The 16,933-nt window shown below is 41.2% G+C and overlaps 1 protein-coding gene across 6 annotated transcripts in view; it reads left to right on the top strand.

Annotated features, from left to right (window-relative positions):
- Nucleotides 1–16,933, top strand: part of LOC135525643 (AT-rich interactive domain-containing protein 4A-like) — a 49,932-nt gene that overhangs the window by 20,725 nt on the left and 12,274 nt on the right. For 4 of the 6 annotated variants that reach the window (XM_064953389.1, XM_064953387.1, XM_064953393.1 and 1 more), the window contains 8 exons: nt 8,911–8,986; nt 9,339–9,433; nt 9,855–9,952; nt 10,203–10,491; nt 10,727–10,986; nt 14,523–14,687; nt 16,244–16,503; nt 16,641–16,709. In XM_064953389.1, the coding sequence (XP_064809461.1) occupies nt 8,911–8,986; nt 9,339–9,433; nt 9,855–9,952; nt 10,203–10,491; nt 10,727–10,986; nt 14,523–14,687; nt 16,244–16,503; nt 16,641–16,709 (1,312 nt within the window). The remainder of the gene's footprint in view (nt 1–8,910; nt 8,987–9,338; nt 9,434–9,854; nt 9,953–10,202; nt 10,492–10,726; nt 10,987–14,522; nt 14,688–16,243; nt 16,504–16,640; nt 16,710–16,933) is intronic. The other 2 variants (XM_064953388.1, XM_064953390.1) reach the window with 2 other exon arrangements.

The raw sequence follows: 16,933 nt of genomic DNA, 5'->3' as shown, positions 1-16,933 counted from the left end.
CAGGACGACTGATCCGTGTAAAGGAAAGAATGAATGGGGCCATGTATCGTGGATTTTTGAGTGAAAACCTTCCATCAGCAAGGGCATTGAAGATGAAACGTGGCTGGATCTTTCAGCATGACAATGATCCCAAACACACCGCCCGGGCAACAAAGGAGTGGCTTCGTAAGAAGCATTTCAAGGTCCTGGAGTGGCCTAGCCAGTCTCCAGATCTCAACCCCATAGAAAATCTTTGGAGGGAGTTGAAAGTCTGTGTTGCCCAGCAACAGCCCCAAAACATCACTGCTCTAGAGGAGATCTGCATGGAGGAATGGGCTAAAATACCAGCAGGTGTGTGAGAACCTTGTGAAGACTTAGAGAATACGTTTGACCTCTGTCATTGCCAACAAAGGGTATATAACAAAGTATTGAGAAACTTTTGTTATTGACCAAATACTTTATTTTCCACCATAATTTGCAAATAAATTCATTAAAAATCCTACAATGTGATTTTCTGGATTTTTTTTTTCTTCTCAATTTGTCTGTCAGTTAGTGTACCTATGATAAATTACAGGCCTCATCTTTTTAAGTGGGAGAACTTGCACAATTGGTGGCTGACTAAATACTTTTTGCCCCACTGTGTTCTAGGTCAGACCTGTCCAGAGTAGTGATGCTAGTCGGGCGGGAGGGTGCGGGCAGCAATCAGTTGAAGAGCATGCACTTAAAAGCAGTTAGAGAACTCCGAATGAGTGTTGTATGGCATTGAAGCTCGTTTGGAGGTTTGTTAGCGCAGTGTCCCAAGAAGGGCCGTTAGATTAGCATATCATTTTCTGACCATTTGGAACTGTGTAAACCACTAAATTATAAGCCTTTACAGGGTTGCACATTTTGGGGAATTTTCAGAGGTGAAAACTTTCCGTGGGAATTAACGGAAATACAGTTGAAGTCAGAAGTTTACATACACCTTAGCTAAATACATTTCAACTCAGTTTTCACAATTCCTGACATTTAATCATAGTAAAAATTCCCTGTCTTAGGTCAGTTAGGATCATCACTTTATTTTAAGAATGTGAGAATAATAGTGAGGAGAATGATTTATTTCAGCTTTTATTTCTTTAATCACATTCCCAGTGGGTCAGAAGTTTTCATACACTCAATTAGTATTTGGTAGCATTGCCTTAAACAATTTAAACTTGGGTGAAATGTTTCAGGTAGCTTCCCACAATAAGTTGGGTGAATTTTGGCCCACTCCTCCTGACAGAGCTGATGTAACTGAGTCAGGTTTGTGGGCCTCCTTGCTCGCACGCGCTTTTTCAGTTCTGCCCACATATTTTCTATAGGTTTGAGGTCAGGGCTTTGTGATGGCCTCTCCAATACCTTGACTTTGTTGCCTTTAAGCCATTTTGCCACAACTTTGGAAGTATGCTTGAGGTCATTGTCTATTTGGAAGACCCATTTGCGACCAAGCTTTAACTTCCTGACTGATGTCTTGAGATGTTGCTTCAATATATCCACATCATTTTCTTCCTCATGATGCCATCTATTTTGTGAAGTGCACTAGTCCCTCCTGCAGCAAAGCACCCCCACAACATGTTGCTGCCATCCCCGTGCTTCACGGTTGACATGGTGTTCTTCGGCTTGCAAGCCTCCCCCTTATTCTTCCAAACATAACGATGGTCATTATGGCCAAACAGTTCTTTTGTTTCATCAGACCAGAGGACATTTCTCCAAAAAGTACGATCTTTGTCCCCATGTGCAGTTGCAAATCGTAGTCTTGCTTTTTTTATGGCGGTTCTTTCGAGCATTGAGCCACTGGTTTTGGAGCAGTGGCTCAATTGGAGGTGTACCTGTGGATGTATTTCAAGGTAGGCCTTGAAATACATCCACAGGTACACCTCCAATAGGCTCATTGACATCATTTGAGTCAATCAGAAGCTTCTAAAGCCATGACATAATTTTCTGGAATTTTCCAAGCTGTTTAAATGCACAGTCAACTTAGTGCATGTAAACTTCTGACCCACTGGAATTGTGATACAGGGAAATAATCTGTCTGTAAACAATTGTTGTAAAAATGACTTGCCATTCACAAAGTAATGTCCTAACCGACTTGCCAAAACGATATGTTGTTAACAAGACATTTGTGGAGTGGTTGGAAAACTTGTTTTAATTACTCCTCCAAAGTGTGTGTAAACTTCTGACTTCAACTGTATATGCAAATTAATATTAATACAATTTAGATGTAGATGTTTTATCTATTTTATCTATTTACCATATCATATGGAGACGAACATAAAACTTTAACTCATCATAAGTAGACATAATTGCCAATGACTAAATCCTTCCAATAGAAAAAATATGAAGTAATTCGTTACGAATTGAACTTGAATTGAGTTGACCCTTAACATGGGATTTCCCTGAATTACAAAAGAGAATATTGAATGGTCCCCAATAATCCATCGCATCTCTCAAAAAAGCGTTTTCAACATACATCTGTAAAATGATAGTCTAGAAATGAAAGCTTTGGTTGTCTTCCTCTCAGGATTCCATGTCTTCTCCCTGGACCTCCTCAATGTCCACATCTTGAGCGCCAGACTCTGATGCCCTATGTTCACTGTCACTTTCCAACCTTGTTGAGGACGGCTCAGTCCCTTCCACCAGGTGGCTGATGAGATATGTTGGCACGACTGCCATATTGCATCTCCATCCCAAAGCCCTTGCTTGGAAGTGTACTTCGCCAGACTGCCAAGAACCTTGCCCTCATCCAGGCCAAGGTGGCGAGACACGTTAGTGATGACACCATAGGCATTGTTGATCCCTGCAACAGACAGGATGCTCTTGCCAGCATACTTGGGGTCCAACATGTACGCTGTGGCATATGGGCTTCAGGCAGAAGTCCACGCTTTGATGTATTTCAGAACTGCAGTTTCCTCTGCTTGGAGCAACAGTGAAGTGGGCAGGTCAGTACGGATTTCTTCTCTAACATCTGCAAAAGCAGAGTCTGAACATCAGACAGGGTGGCATTGTTTCCCTCAATCCGTGTAATGGCTACTGATATAGGTTTCAGGCTTGCGTACCACTCCCAAAATACATAATCTAGGAGGATCCTCTTCAGACTCCTTCCCCTACAGGAGAATGTCAAACATGATGACAACACCACCCCAATGGGTGTTGGGCAGCTTCAATGTGGTGATCTTATTCTTCTCATGCTTGGTGACGTAGATTGCTGGTATAACTTGATGATCCTTCACATACCTAACCAGTTCCTTAGCTCTCTTGTAGAGCGTATCCATGATGTCCTTGAGGAGCAGATTCAATGCATGAGCAGCACATCAATGGGTGTGATGTGAGGGTAGGACTCTACTTTAGACCAAGCAGCCTTCATGTTCTCAGCATTGTCTGTCACCAGTGCAAATACCTTCTGTGGTCCAATGTCATTTGACTGCTTTCAACTCATCTGCTATGTAGAGACTGGTGTCTGTTGTCCCTTGTGTCTGTGCTCTGGTAGAATACTGGTTGAGGGGTGGAGATGTAGATAATTATTCCTTGCCCACAAACATTTGACCACCCATCAGAGATGTTTGCAATACAGTCTGCTTTCTCTGATTTGCTTGACCTTCACTCGAACTCTGTGTCCAGCAAATGAGTACATTTGGAGGGGTGGAGGGGTGTATGCTGGGCAAAGAACATTCAGCAATCTCTTCCAATACACATTACCTGTGAGCATCAGAGGTGAACCAGTTGTATACACAGCTCGAGCAAGACATTCATCGGCATTTCTCTGAATAGGTTCCTCCATTGAGTCAAAAAAAAATTCTGATTCCAGGAGGACCATGAGCTGTCAGATTCATCATTTTCACCTAAAATAGAAGTAGAGGTACTTTTGTCAGAGGTTGCTTGTTGTGGGCACTGAGGGAACTTTATGCACTTGGATGAATGATTTGGCATCTTTGTTGCGTTCTTCACGTGATTTGGCACAGTATTTGCAAATGTACATAGCTTTTCCTTCTACATTTGCTGCAGTGAAATGTCTCCACACATCAGATAGTGCCTGTAGCATTTTCCTGTAAAGATTACAATAAAATGAGTAATAAAACCAAATACAATTCAATGTACAGAAATAGTTGTCATTAGATTAAACAACTCCTTTGTAAGGTAAATGTTTTAAAATGAAACATGTATGGAAACAGGTGAATTAACACTCCTCCATTAGCAGGCTCAAGCAAGCGAAAACCCACATCGGAATCAAAAACTAACTAGCATAAATTGTTAACAAGTTAGAAATGATTTACACACACTTTGCTGTAGCCTACTATTTACTAGTTAACAAAAAATAATGTATGTCATAAAATATATTCACCCCACCCAGTATTGTAATCAAAACTTACCAGAAAGCATGTAGTCCTTGGCTCAGACAGTGTAGTAGTGTGGGCTCTATAGCGTCTCATTAGTGTGCAATATCTTGATGATCAGCTGCACGTGTGATGGAAGAGTGCACTGCACGTGTAGGAGTTATGCACTGTTCATGCAGAGGGTTGCAATTCCATTGAATTGGGGATAGTTTAACCAAAATATCCCACAAGACCTAGAATTGCCTTGTGTATCCCACAAAAAAGGTTCAGTGTTATAAGCTAACATTTTTAATGAATTTAAGCAAAATTCTCCAAATGTCCAGGGTTAACTTCCCATGGAATATGTTAGGAAAAATTCTGGAAATTTACCGGAAAGTTTCCAACCCTTTACAACCCTAAGCCTTTATTATAGCAAGGATTAAGAACAGTTGTATGTGTTTGTGAATGCAATTGCCGAAATAAACGGTTTACGTAAACTATTGTTTAGGCCAATTATTCATGGGTCGCTTTGTTTTATTTTAGAACTAAAATGCTTGATTGCATTTCAAGTCATGAATTACTCTTACTGTGTGAAGACATGAACGATAGAATGACTAATTTATACAGTAGCCTGTAAGTACTGTGGGCTATTGAAATATAGGCCTAAGTAATGATAATGACAGAACTTATTATTATAATGGTGATTATATTAATAATAGCAATAAGGAGATCAAGAAAAAGGAGGGTTATTATAAATAAAACTTGGAAGAGTGTAAACACAAAATAACCCGACACGCAAGTGTCCCACTTTGCCAACAATAAATGCAAATGCGCTACGCCAAATGCTAATAGCACTCGTTAAAACTCACATGCAGGGTACTCAATTGAAGCTACACTCGTTGTGAATCTAGACAACAAGTCAGATTTTTAAAATGCTTTGCGGCGAAAGCATGAGAAGCTATTATCTGATAGCATACAACACCCCGAAATACCAGAAGGGGACGTAAACGAAAGAATTAGCGTAGCAACACAACGCAGAAATAAAATATAAAACATTCATTACCTTTGACGAGCTTCTTTGTTGGCACTCCTATATGTCCCATAAACATCACAATTGGGTCTTTTTTTCGATTAAATCGGTCCTTGTATACCCAAAATGTCCATTTATGAAGACCGTCAGATCCAGCAAAAACACAGTTTTTAAACGCAACGTTATTTTAAATTAAAAAAAGTTGCCTATAAACTTTGACAAAACACTTCAAACTACTTTAATCCAACTTTAGGTATTAGTAAACGTTAATAAACGATCAAATTGATCACAGAGCGATCTGTATTCAATAGCAACAAGTTTGGAAAACGTAGTCCGCTTTTCCCCTTCCATTTTTTTCCAGCTGTGTACCCGAAGACCGGATGTGCCTATTACTCATCTGACCAAGGATTTAGTTGCATCGAAATCACAACACTGGCGACATTGTGTGGAAGCTGTAGGAACTGTAATCCCATCCTTAACTATTATGCCTTGCAATAGACAATACAGAGACTGGCGGATTGATTTTTTTCTTCATCGATTTTGATCAGGTTTCCTTGCAATTTTGACCACGGAACACGTTCTGTTATAGTCACAGACATCATTGAACCAGTTTTAGAAACTTCAGTGTTTTCTATGCACACATACTAATCATATGCATATACTATATTCCTGGCATGAGTAGCAGGATGTTGAAATGTTGCGCGATTTTTAACAGAATGTTGAAAAAGTAGCCCGATCTCTAACAGGTATTAACTTGTTATGGCTGCATTCCCGCTAACGGGATCGATATGACAACTACCAGTGAAAATCGAGGGCGCCAAATTGAAACCACAGGAATCTCATAATTACAATTCCTAAAACATACATGTCTTTTTTAATTTTAAAGTTAATCTTGTTATTAATCCCACCAAAGTGTCCGATTTTCAAATATGCTTTTCAGCAAAAGCACAACAAACCATTATGTTAGGTCTCCACCAAACCACAATAAGCACAGCCATTTTCCAGCTAAATATAGCATTCACAAAAAGCAGAAATAGAGAAAATTAATCACTAACCTTGAATTATCTTCATCAGATGACACTCATAGGACTTCATGTTTCACAATACATGCATGTTTTGTTTGATAAAGTTCATATATCAGAAAATCTAGCATTCCATTCACTAGTTCCAAAAACATCAAGTGATTTTTGCATAGCCACATTGTTTCAACAGAAATACTCATCATAAATGTAGATGATAATAGAAGTTATACACATGGAATTATAGATATACCTCTCCTTAATGAAACCGCTGTGTCAGATTTCAAAAATCTTTACGGAAAAAGAAACCCATGCATTAATCTGAGACGGCGCTCAGAAAAATTGGCCTCCATGTTGGAGTGAACAGAAACCAGAAAATACATGATAAATGTTTCCTTACCTTTGATAAACTTCATCAGAATGCAGTCCTAGGAATCCCAGGTCCACAATAAATGCTTGATTTGTTTGAAAATGTCTTATGTCCAATTAGCTACTTTGGTTAGCGCGTTTGGTAAACAATTCCAAAGTCACAAAGTGCGTCCACTATAACGTGACAATGTCCAAAAGTTCCGTAACAGTCAGCAGAAACATGTCAAACGATGTACTGAATCAATCTTTAGAATGTTGTTTACATATATCTTGAATAACGTTCCAAACGGAAAATTAGAATGACTTCAGATGAGCAAAGGAACGCAGGTCCTTCCCCTATGAACGCGCATGGTGAAAGCATGATCAACTCGTGGCAGTGGTGACTTTCCTGTCTCATTCGACCCCCCCCCCCCTTCACATTGGAGTCATCAGACAAAGTTATATTGACTGTTGACATCTAGTGGAAGTGAGAACTCATCCATATCTCGCTGTAATTTCAATAAGATCTTGGTTGAAAATCTGCCACCCCCAGAAAAAATACAAACAAGAAATGGAATTTCTCAAGGTTTTGCCTGCAATATGAGTTCTGTTATACTGAGACACAATTCAAACAGTTTTAGAAACTTCAGTGTTTTCTATCCAATAATAATATGCATATATTAGCGACTGAGGAGCTGGCCGTTTACAATGGGCACCTTTTCATCCAAGCTACTCAATACTGACCCTGCAGCCATAAAAAGTTAAAGCACCTTTTGGCAGCAATTACATCCTCTAGTCTTCTTGGGTATGATGCTACAAGCTTGGCACACCTGTATTTGGTGATTTTTCTCCCATTCTTCTCTGCAGATCCTCTCAAGGTCTTCTCAGGTTGGATGGGGAGCATCGCTTCACAGCTATTTTCAGGTCTCTCCAGAGATGTTCGTTCGGGTTCAAGTCTGACCTCTGGCTGGGCCACTCAAGGACATTCAGAGACTTGTCCCGAAGCCACTCCTGCGTTGTCTTGGCTGTTTGCTTAGGGTCATTGTCCTGTAGAAAGGTTAGCCTTCGCTCCGGTCTGAGCTCCTGTGTGCTCTGGTGCATGTTTTCATCAAGGATCTCTGTACTTTGCTCCGTTCATCTTTGCCTTGATCCTCACTAGTCTTTCAGTCCCAGCCGATTAAAAAAAATGTCACCACAGCATGATGCTGCACCACCATGCCTAGCCTGGCACCATCCCTACAGTGTTCTCCAGACGTGACGCTTGGTATTCATTTGAAGTAGTTTGTTTCAATCTTTGTTTCATCAGGCCAGAGACTTTTGTTTCTCATGGTCTGAATCCTTTAGGTACATTTTGGCAGACTCCAAGCGAGCTGTCATCTGCCTTTTTTACTGAGGTGTGGCTTCCATCTGGCCACTCTACCATAAAAGCCTGATTGGTGGAGTGCTGCGGAGATGGTTGTCCTTCTGGAAGGTTTTTAGATCTCCACAAAGGAACTCTAGAGCTCTGTCAGAGTGACCATCGGATTCTTGGTCTTCTCCCTCAATTGCTCAGTTTGTCCGGGCAGCAAGCTCTAAGGAATACTCTTGGGGGTCCATAACTTCTTCCATTTAAGAATGATGAAGGCCACTGTTCTTGGACCTTCAATCCTGCATAAATGTTTTGCAACCCTTCACTTGATCCGTACCCAGCATATTCCTGTTTCGGCGCTCTACGGACAATTCCTTCGACCTCATGGCTTGGTTTTTGCTCTGACATGTACTGTCAACTGAGGGACCTTATATAGACAGGTGTGTGCCTTTCCAAATCATGTCCAATCAATTGAATTTACCTCAGGTGGACTCCAATCAAGTTATAGAAACATCTCAAGGATGATCAATGGAAACAGAGTGCACCTTGAGCTCAACACAACTGCTTATGTAAATAATCGCATTGCTAACTCTACAGGAATGTAGCTATGTCAGGACTGATTGGTTTTACTTCCATGCCGCCTTGTCTACTCACAGCTTTTCATTGTCTTCCGTCTCTTTAAAAACTTTACCTTTTTATTTTATCAAATTATTTGTATTTAGGACTAAAATATGTTTGTCGAGAGACCTTGTCAGAATAACAGCACAGTCGCTGACAGTTAATGACTAACACAAGATATCGTCGGTGGATGCCTCATTTGCCTATTTTAACCAAGGTGTGTTACGTTTACCTTCCCAGCAGCCTGAGGATGAGGCGGACCCAGAGGAGAGGGATCACTTCCTGCAGCAGTTGTATAAGTTCATGGAGGATCGAGGTGAGCCTTCAGCCCTGTCCCATTTATCTTCCTGTGTTTTCCCTGTCTGTCTCAAATAGCACCCTATTTCCTATATAGTGCCCTACTTTTGACCAGGGCCCATTGGTGATCTTTCATGACTTTTACAGCGCATAACACTTTACTGCAAGCGCACACACTACCTTACCCTCTCTGGCTCTGAATGCCCCATCCATCCATCATTGGATTTCACTGCAGTTTTTTTATCACACAATGCATCCTTATCAGTCATTCAACGACAACATATGAAATAAGAACGATGTTCCTGTGATTTAGAATGCCCTAGAATGTGCTACTTTTCTTCTTACTGCTCTTCTCCACATCTCCTCCTCAGGGACACCAATTAACAAGCCTCCTGTGCTCGGCTACAAGGATCTGAACCTCTTCAAGCTCTTCAGGCTAGTCTACCAGCAGGGGGGCTGTGACAAAGTGAGTGCATCTCATCTGTACAGCTAACACCCCCTGCCTCTTTCATCCGAGTTCTCCTCACTGCAGTGGCAGGCAGGCAGGCAGACTGTCTGGTCTCATCATCTAATGTGAACAGCCCGTTCTCTCAAGCTTTGTCTCTCCTCTGCCTCTATAAGCAGAATTGCAGCATGTAGCTTTTTAGTGGACTATGAAGGTCATGGATGGGGCTGTCTGGCTGGTGTTCTGCACGTCAGCTGTTATGAAGGCATAGAAAACAATAGGCCTGAAATGACTTCCCAATTTGGACTGCTTCTCGATCAAGTGATGTTGGTAGCGTTTTGTCTGACTTACCTCCCTGTTTGTTTTGTTGAAGATATTCTTGATATAGCGTGGCCTACATTAATGTTTATTCATATGTTACGTTGATGGTTGTTATTTGCAGATTGAAAGTGGATCTGTGTGGAAACAAATCTACATGGACCTGGGCATTCCCATCCTAAACTCTGCTGCCTCCTACAATGTGAAGACTGCCTACAGAAAGTAGGTGCTGATTCACTTCACTCAGACTGACAAGCACTCTTTACCAGACACTTCTTTCTTTTGAAGCTGAGTCATTTGCGTTGATGTTGAGAAATGCACTCAACGTCTTGGCATGATAAATTGAAACTGTCTTCTAGGACTGATTACTATAAGGCTATATAAATACATTTGATTGATGGATATTTCAGTTTTTTGCACCAAGATTATTTAGAAGTGTGTGGTGAGTGACATTTACTGTGTGTGTGTGTAGGTACCTGTATGGCTTTGAGGAGTACTGCCGCTCAGCCTGCATCGTGTTCAGGACCATCCACCACAACGAGGCTCGTCCAGCGCCCCAGTCCTCCCAGTCCCAGACAGAGCAGAAGGCTGCCCAGGTCCCTGAGGTGAAGGTGAAGGACAAAGACAAGGTTGGCAAGGGCCCAACATCACCCGTCCAGAATGAGTCTGCTGCAGCCACAGAGGACAAGCCTTCCCAGGAGGAGGCTGAGTCAGGGAGTGAGAGCGACAAAGAGAGCCACAAAGATATCTCCTCTCCCAGGGTTAGGAGTTCTCAAAAGCAACTTTTGTCCTTTGTGCTGATTTACTTTTTCGAACTCTTAGATTTCCTCCCAATTCGCCTTCTCAAAATGAATTGAACTGGGGTTCATCCCCTCTGATCTTTTCATCCAATGCGTTTTGAGGAAGATGCAAGGAGAAAGTGTGAAAGGGCTGTACGATATAGTTTTTTCCCCCCTGAGTTCCAGACACTAATCTCTTCTCTATCCTTTCCCTCAGGGGAGGAGACGGTGCACTGTGACCCCGGTCAAAGCTGAGGTGAAGGAGCCTGTCAAGCTGGAGAAGATCAAAGAGCAGGAGCTGAGTGGTCTGGGTGTGGGCGAGACCAGCGGAGAGGAGACGGGTGGTCAAAAAGAGAGCAGCAGGTCAGACGGAGGGGACACCCAGGGGAATGGATGCAGCCGACGTCTGGAGGAGTCCGATAAAGAGTTTGAGGATGAAGGGGAGGATGAAGACGGCGAGAGGAGAGTTGGAGAAGGGTACAGTTAAATGTTAATGAAACATATAACAGTGTAATATTAAAAACTTCTTAGGGATAGGCGTCCCGCTAGCGGGACACCAGTCGACAACATCTGGTGAAATTGGAGGACGCGCAATTCAAATAAATAATATTAAACATTCATGAACATAAGTATCTTATATCATTTAAAAGCTTACATTCTTGTTAATCTAACTGAATTGTCCGATTTACAATAGGCTTTACAGGGAAAGCATACCATGCGATTGTCTGACGGCGCCCCACATCAACATATTTTTCAACCAGCACAGGCTTCACAAAATCACAAATGGCGATTAAATAAATCACTTACTTTTGAAGATCTTCCTCTGTTTGCAATCCCAAGGGTCCCAGCTACAACATGAATGGTCGTTTTGTTAGATAAAGAAGGATTTTATCTTCCAAAAGTCAGTTTAGTTGGCACCATCGATTTCAGTAATCCACTCGTTCAACATGCAGACAAAGGAGTCGAAAAAGCTACCGCTAAACTTCGTCCAAACAAGTCAAACAACGTTTTTATACAATCTTCAGGTACCCTAAAATGTAAATGAACTATAATATTTAATATGGAAAGTGGTATGTTCAATAGAAAAGTAAAATTAGTAAGCGCACGCCCTCTTCCTCGCGTGCCGAAAGACTGATATTGTTCCGGTGCTCTCTTCACAAAAACTCAAAATTCTTGCTCGTTTTTCAATAAACAAGCCTGAAACCTTGAATCAAGACTGTTGACATCTAGTGGAAGCCATAGGAATTGAAATCTGGGAGCCGGAATTACATGGGACCTTTTGCTTTCCGTTGTAAGAGCCTTGGACCTCAAACCAACCAGAACTTATTTTTTTTCCTTATGATTTTCGTCTGCCATATCAATTCTGTTATAGTCTCAGACATTAATTTAATATTTTTAGAAACAGCTCATTTCTTTTGCTGTAGTGTGCAGAGCTCACTGTATTCACTAAGATGCAAACTGACCAAAACAGGGAGAGAAGACCTAGCTTAACTTAACCAATAAGAAACTCACAATTTTGTTGCAAAACATTTTGCTACGGTGTGAACTAATGAATGAGTCCCATTTTCTATCATGTGAAATTGGAGTAGTGCCAGTAGAACTGGCTGAAAGCTTCTTCACTGCGTTTGAGAGCCTCGTTGTGATGGCTCTACATGGGGCCCAAGGTTCTTTTGTGACGTTACTGCAGGATGCTTTTGTTTGATCACAGAAAAGGAGTCTGTAGAGAACCTTTGAGTAGCCTGGCCTACCAGGGTAAAGCCAATGTGTCCTGCCTAGATTTTTGATGAAAATTAGCGTTTGCGTCTTTATGAACAGAGTTCTGTCAAGCTGTCAGCTGCTCCAACTACAGTGCCTTCAGAAAGTATTCACACCCCTTGACATTTTCCAAATTTGGTGTTACAACCATAATTTAAAAAAGGATTCATTGTAGATTGCTGATGTTTAAAAACAATCTGAGCAGCTAACCGATCGCTGCAGTTGTACATAGTCGATCTGTAAATAGCCCACCAAATCTACCTACCTTATCCCCATATTGTTTGTATTTACTTTGCTGCTCTTTTGCACACCAGTATCACTACTTACACACCATCTGCTCATCTATCACTCGTGTTTTAATCTGCTAAATTGTAATTACTTTGCTACTATGGGCTATTTATTGCCATACCTCCTGATGTCATTTGCACACACTGTAAATATACTTTTTTTTTCTATTGTGTTATTGACAGTACACTTGTTTAGTCCATGTGTCACTCTGTTGTTTCTGTCACACTGCTTTGCTTTATCTTGGCCAGGTCGCAGTTATAAATAAGAAGTTGTTCTCAACTAGCCTACCTGGTTAAATAAAGGTGAAGTGAAATAAAATAATAAAATGAAAAAACTGAGGATGGATCAACAACATTGTAGGTACTCCACAATACGAACCTAATTGACAGGTAAAAGCAGGAAGCCTGTGCAGATGTTCCAAAACATGCATCCTGTTTGCAATAAGTAATACTCCAAACCAATTAACTTTTTGTCCTGAATACAAAGTGTTATGTTTGGGGCAAATTTAATACAATACATTACTGAGTACCACTCTCCCATATTTTCAAGCAGTGTGTTGGCTGCATCATGTTATTTGGTATGCTTGAAATTGTTAACAACTGGGGAGTTTTTCAGGATAAAAATATAAAGCACAGGTCAAATCCTAGAGGAAAACCTGGTTCAGTCAGCTTTCTTCTAGACACTGGTAGATAAATTCCCCTTTCAGCAGAACAATAACCTAAAGCACGAGGTCAGATCTATACTAGAGCTGCTTACCAAGAAGACTGAATGTTCCTGAGTGGCCAAGGAACAGTTTTGATTTAAATCTACTTAAAATCTATGACAAGACCTGAAATGGTTGTCTAGCAAAGATCAACAATCAATTTGAAATAGCTTGATGCATTTTGAAAAGAAAATGGGCAAATGTTGCACAATCCAGGTGTTGGAAGCACTTAGACTTACCCAGACACTCACAGCTGTGCTTTTACTAAGTAATGACTCGGGTGTGAATACTTCTGTAAATTAGACATTTTATTTTCAATAAACATTTAAACAATGTTTTCACTTTTATGGGGTATTGTGTGTCGATGGGTGATAAATACATTTAATACATGTTGGATTCAGGCTGTAACACTGTGGAATCAGTCAAGGGGTATGAATATTTTCTGAAGCTTTGAACCAGTGTTAATGGTGATAGTAACCTGCTTTTGGAGGCTAGCAAGCAACGGCTTCTTTTTTTACCTGCTTTTGGAGGCTAGCTAACAACGGCTTTTTTTTTACACAATTTACACAATCACCTTTTTGATTCAAGTCATGATTAGGGATATTTTTGGCAAGGGTGAGCAGCTAAAGATCAGCAGCTAGCTTTATTTTTGTGAATGGGCACCGTAAGTAAGCATGGGTTGGGTTACTAAAAGATTTAAAAGGGTATTTGGGACAACTTTTCTGTTGCCTGGCTACCCATCCACATTGCTCAGGACCAAACGCCTGGCCCACTAATGTTCTTTCTCTACAGTGAGTCTGGGGAGTGTTCAGCAGGACCGAACATTTTAGATCAAACATGCCTCTTACATGTAGAATAAGGAATCACATTGGATCTACTCATGGCATTTCTATATGCAACATTCACGATTGTTAGTCAACTTAACAAGGCCCTGGATTTTCCTCCCTCCCTGACGTCTTCTGGAATGAGAACACATTCGGACCGTTTTGATTGGCCAAACCGATCAGTTTCTAGGACCAGAGCCGTCCTACAAAATGATGTCATCAACGTTGATACTCTGTTTGGTTAATCCCTGTTGAATTTGTTTTGTTCGTCACTTATTTTGACGTCACACAAACAAATTCTAGGATGTCAGTTTCAGACAAGGAACAGACCGTGATCGTCGATAAAGCAGCGGAGCTAGATTCAGGATCATGAGTCGTCAGGCAAAGCTTTTCTGTGCATAGGTTTTCTCTTTGGCCCTGTTTTGATCTATGTCTCTTTACAGGGCTGAGGATGAGGACTCAGAAGACTCTGTGACCGGGACTAAGGTGAAGGTAAAGTACGGCCGAGGGAAGACCCAGAAGATATACGAGGCCAATATCAAGAAAACTGAGAACGATGATGCCGGAGATGTCCTCTACCTGGTACACTACTACGGCTGGAACGTCAGGTAACCCATGGACACATACTTCCGTTCTCACCCACCTGAAAGAGGATGATGGGGATTTGTGTTTTTATGATTTGTTGTCTTGATCATGGCAGTATTTTCGGTATTAGCTTTCCACCTTTCTCAATTTATCTGTTTTTTAACTTACTTTGACATTCAATGTTGTGCAAGGATTTTCCTGCCATAGCAACCCTTGGGCGGGCTGCTTAAGCGTTTTTTTGTGACGCTTAACCTGTAGTGACACCCCATCCCGTGAACGGGACCGTTGTCATCATCTGACACCAATTAGCATAACGCAACGGACATAAATCTTCCTAGAAAATCTTCCTATTCATGAAAATCACAAGTGAAATATATTGGAACGCAGCTTAGCCTTTTGTTAATCACCCTGTCATCTCAGATTTTCAAAATATGCTTTACAGCCAACGCTAGACAAGCATTTGTGTAAGTTTATCATAGCCTAGCATAGCATTATGCCTTGCTAGCAGCAGGCAACCTTGTCACGGAAATCAGAAAAGCAATCAAATTAAATCGTTTACCTTTGAATTTCGGATGTTTTCACTCACGAGACTCTCAGGTAGACAGCCAAAGTTCATTTTTTTCCCAAAAGATTATTTTTGTAGGCGAAATAGCTCCGTTTGTTTTTCACATTTGGCTGAGAAATCGCCCGAAATTGCAGTCACCACAACGCTGAAAAATATTCCAAATGAGCTCCATAATATTGACAGAAACATGGCAAACGTTGTTTAGAATCCATCCTCAAGGTGTTTTTCTAATATCTATTCGATAATATATCCGTTGGGACAATTCGTTTTTTACTAGGACCGATAGGAATAATGGCTACTTCTGTATTTTACGCAAGAATCTCTCTCGGAGCCACCATGTGACCACTTACGCATTGGCCGCCTATGGCTATTCTCCAACAGAAATGCGTAAAACTACGTCACAATGCTGTAGACACCTTGGAATACGTAGAAAGCGTAAGCTTGTTGATGGTACAATCACAGCTGAATAGGGAGTCATTGGAACGCGGCGCTTTCAAAACCTGGGGCACTTCCGGATTGGATTTTTCTCAGGCTTTCGCCTGCAACATCAGTTCTGTTATACTCACAGACAATATCTGTACAGTTTTGGAAACGTTAGTGTTTTCTATCCAAAGCTGTCAATTATATGCATATTCTAGCATCTTTTCCTGACAAAATATCCTGTTTAAAACCGGAACATTTTTTCCCAAAAATGAAAATACTGCCCCCTAACACCAAGAGGTTTTAAATCTAGCTCTAATGTTTATGGGTTCATTTGCCCTCTATAGGTATGAGTAAGTCTAGCTCTGTTTATGGGTTCATTTCCCCTCTATAGGTATGAGTAAGTCTAGCTATAATGTTTATGGGTTCATTTGCCCTCTATAGGTATGAGTAAGTCTAGCTATAATGTTTATGGGTTCATTTGCCCTCTATAGGTATGAGTAAGTCTAGCTATAATGTTTATGGGTTCATTTCCCCTCTATAGGTATAAGTGAGTCTAGCTATAATGTTTATGGTTTCATTTCCCTTCTATAGGTATGATGAGTGGGTCAAAGCAGATCGGATCATCTGGCCTGTCGACAAGGGCGGAACAAAAAATAAACAGAAAAAGAAAGTCATGAACAAAGAGGATGGAGAGAAGGACAAGCAGGGGAAGCTGGGTGGGTTGAGAGGTCGCCCTCTTCTCAGAACCACTCCCCCCAGTGCCAACCGCAGCGTCTCCAAGACCCCCAGCCGTGAGGGGCGCTCCAGCAGCAAGAGCAAATCTGACACATCACCCCTGCCCAATGGAGAGGGTATGAGACCTGTACCTAAACCAGCATGTAACATGTCTCCACCCCGATACTGAACCATGGCTTTCTTTTCTCCTCACCTTAATCTGCACCTATTATCAATCATTGCAACTTTATTCATAAAATTTGTCTGTGAACAGGAACCCCTCGCCGACGCACAAGAAGAACCTCTGGGATGTATGACTCGGACAGGGATGCCAACTCCAATGGTAGGTACATACCTCTAAATGCAAAGGCAGTATAGTGTAGTCACTACTTTAATTATGAGAACTATGACAGTTGACATTTAAGGAAGATTAGAGGGTGTTTCTGGCCAAATGAGGTGGGTTTTACCAGACACAGATTAAACCTAGTCCTGAACTAAAGTAGCCCTTTCAGTGGATATTCTGCATTGGGCTTGATTTTGAGTCCAGGACTACACTTAATCTGTGTC

Source organism: Oncorhynchus masou, chromosome 32 (assembly GCF_036934945.1).
Source record: "Oncorhynchus masou masou isolate Uvic2021 chromosome 32, UVic_Omas_1.1, whole genome shotgun sequence".
NCBI classification, from domain to species: Eukaryota; Metazoa; Chordata; class Actinopteri; order Salmoniformes; family Salmonidae; genus Oncorhynchus; species Oncorhynchus masou.
Note: the sequence above shows the minus strand (reverse complement) of the source record. Positions and strands in the feature narration are given on the sequence as shown.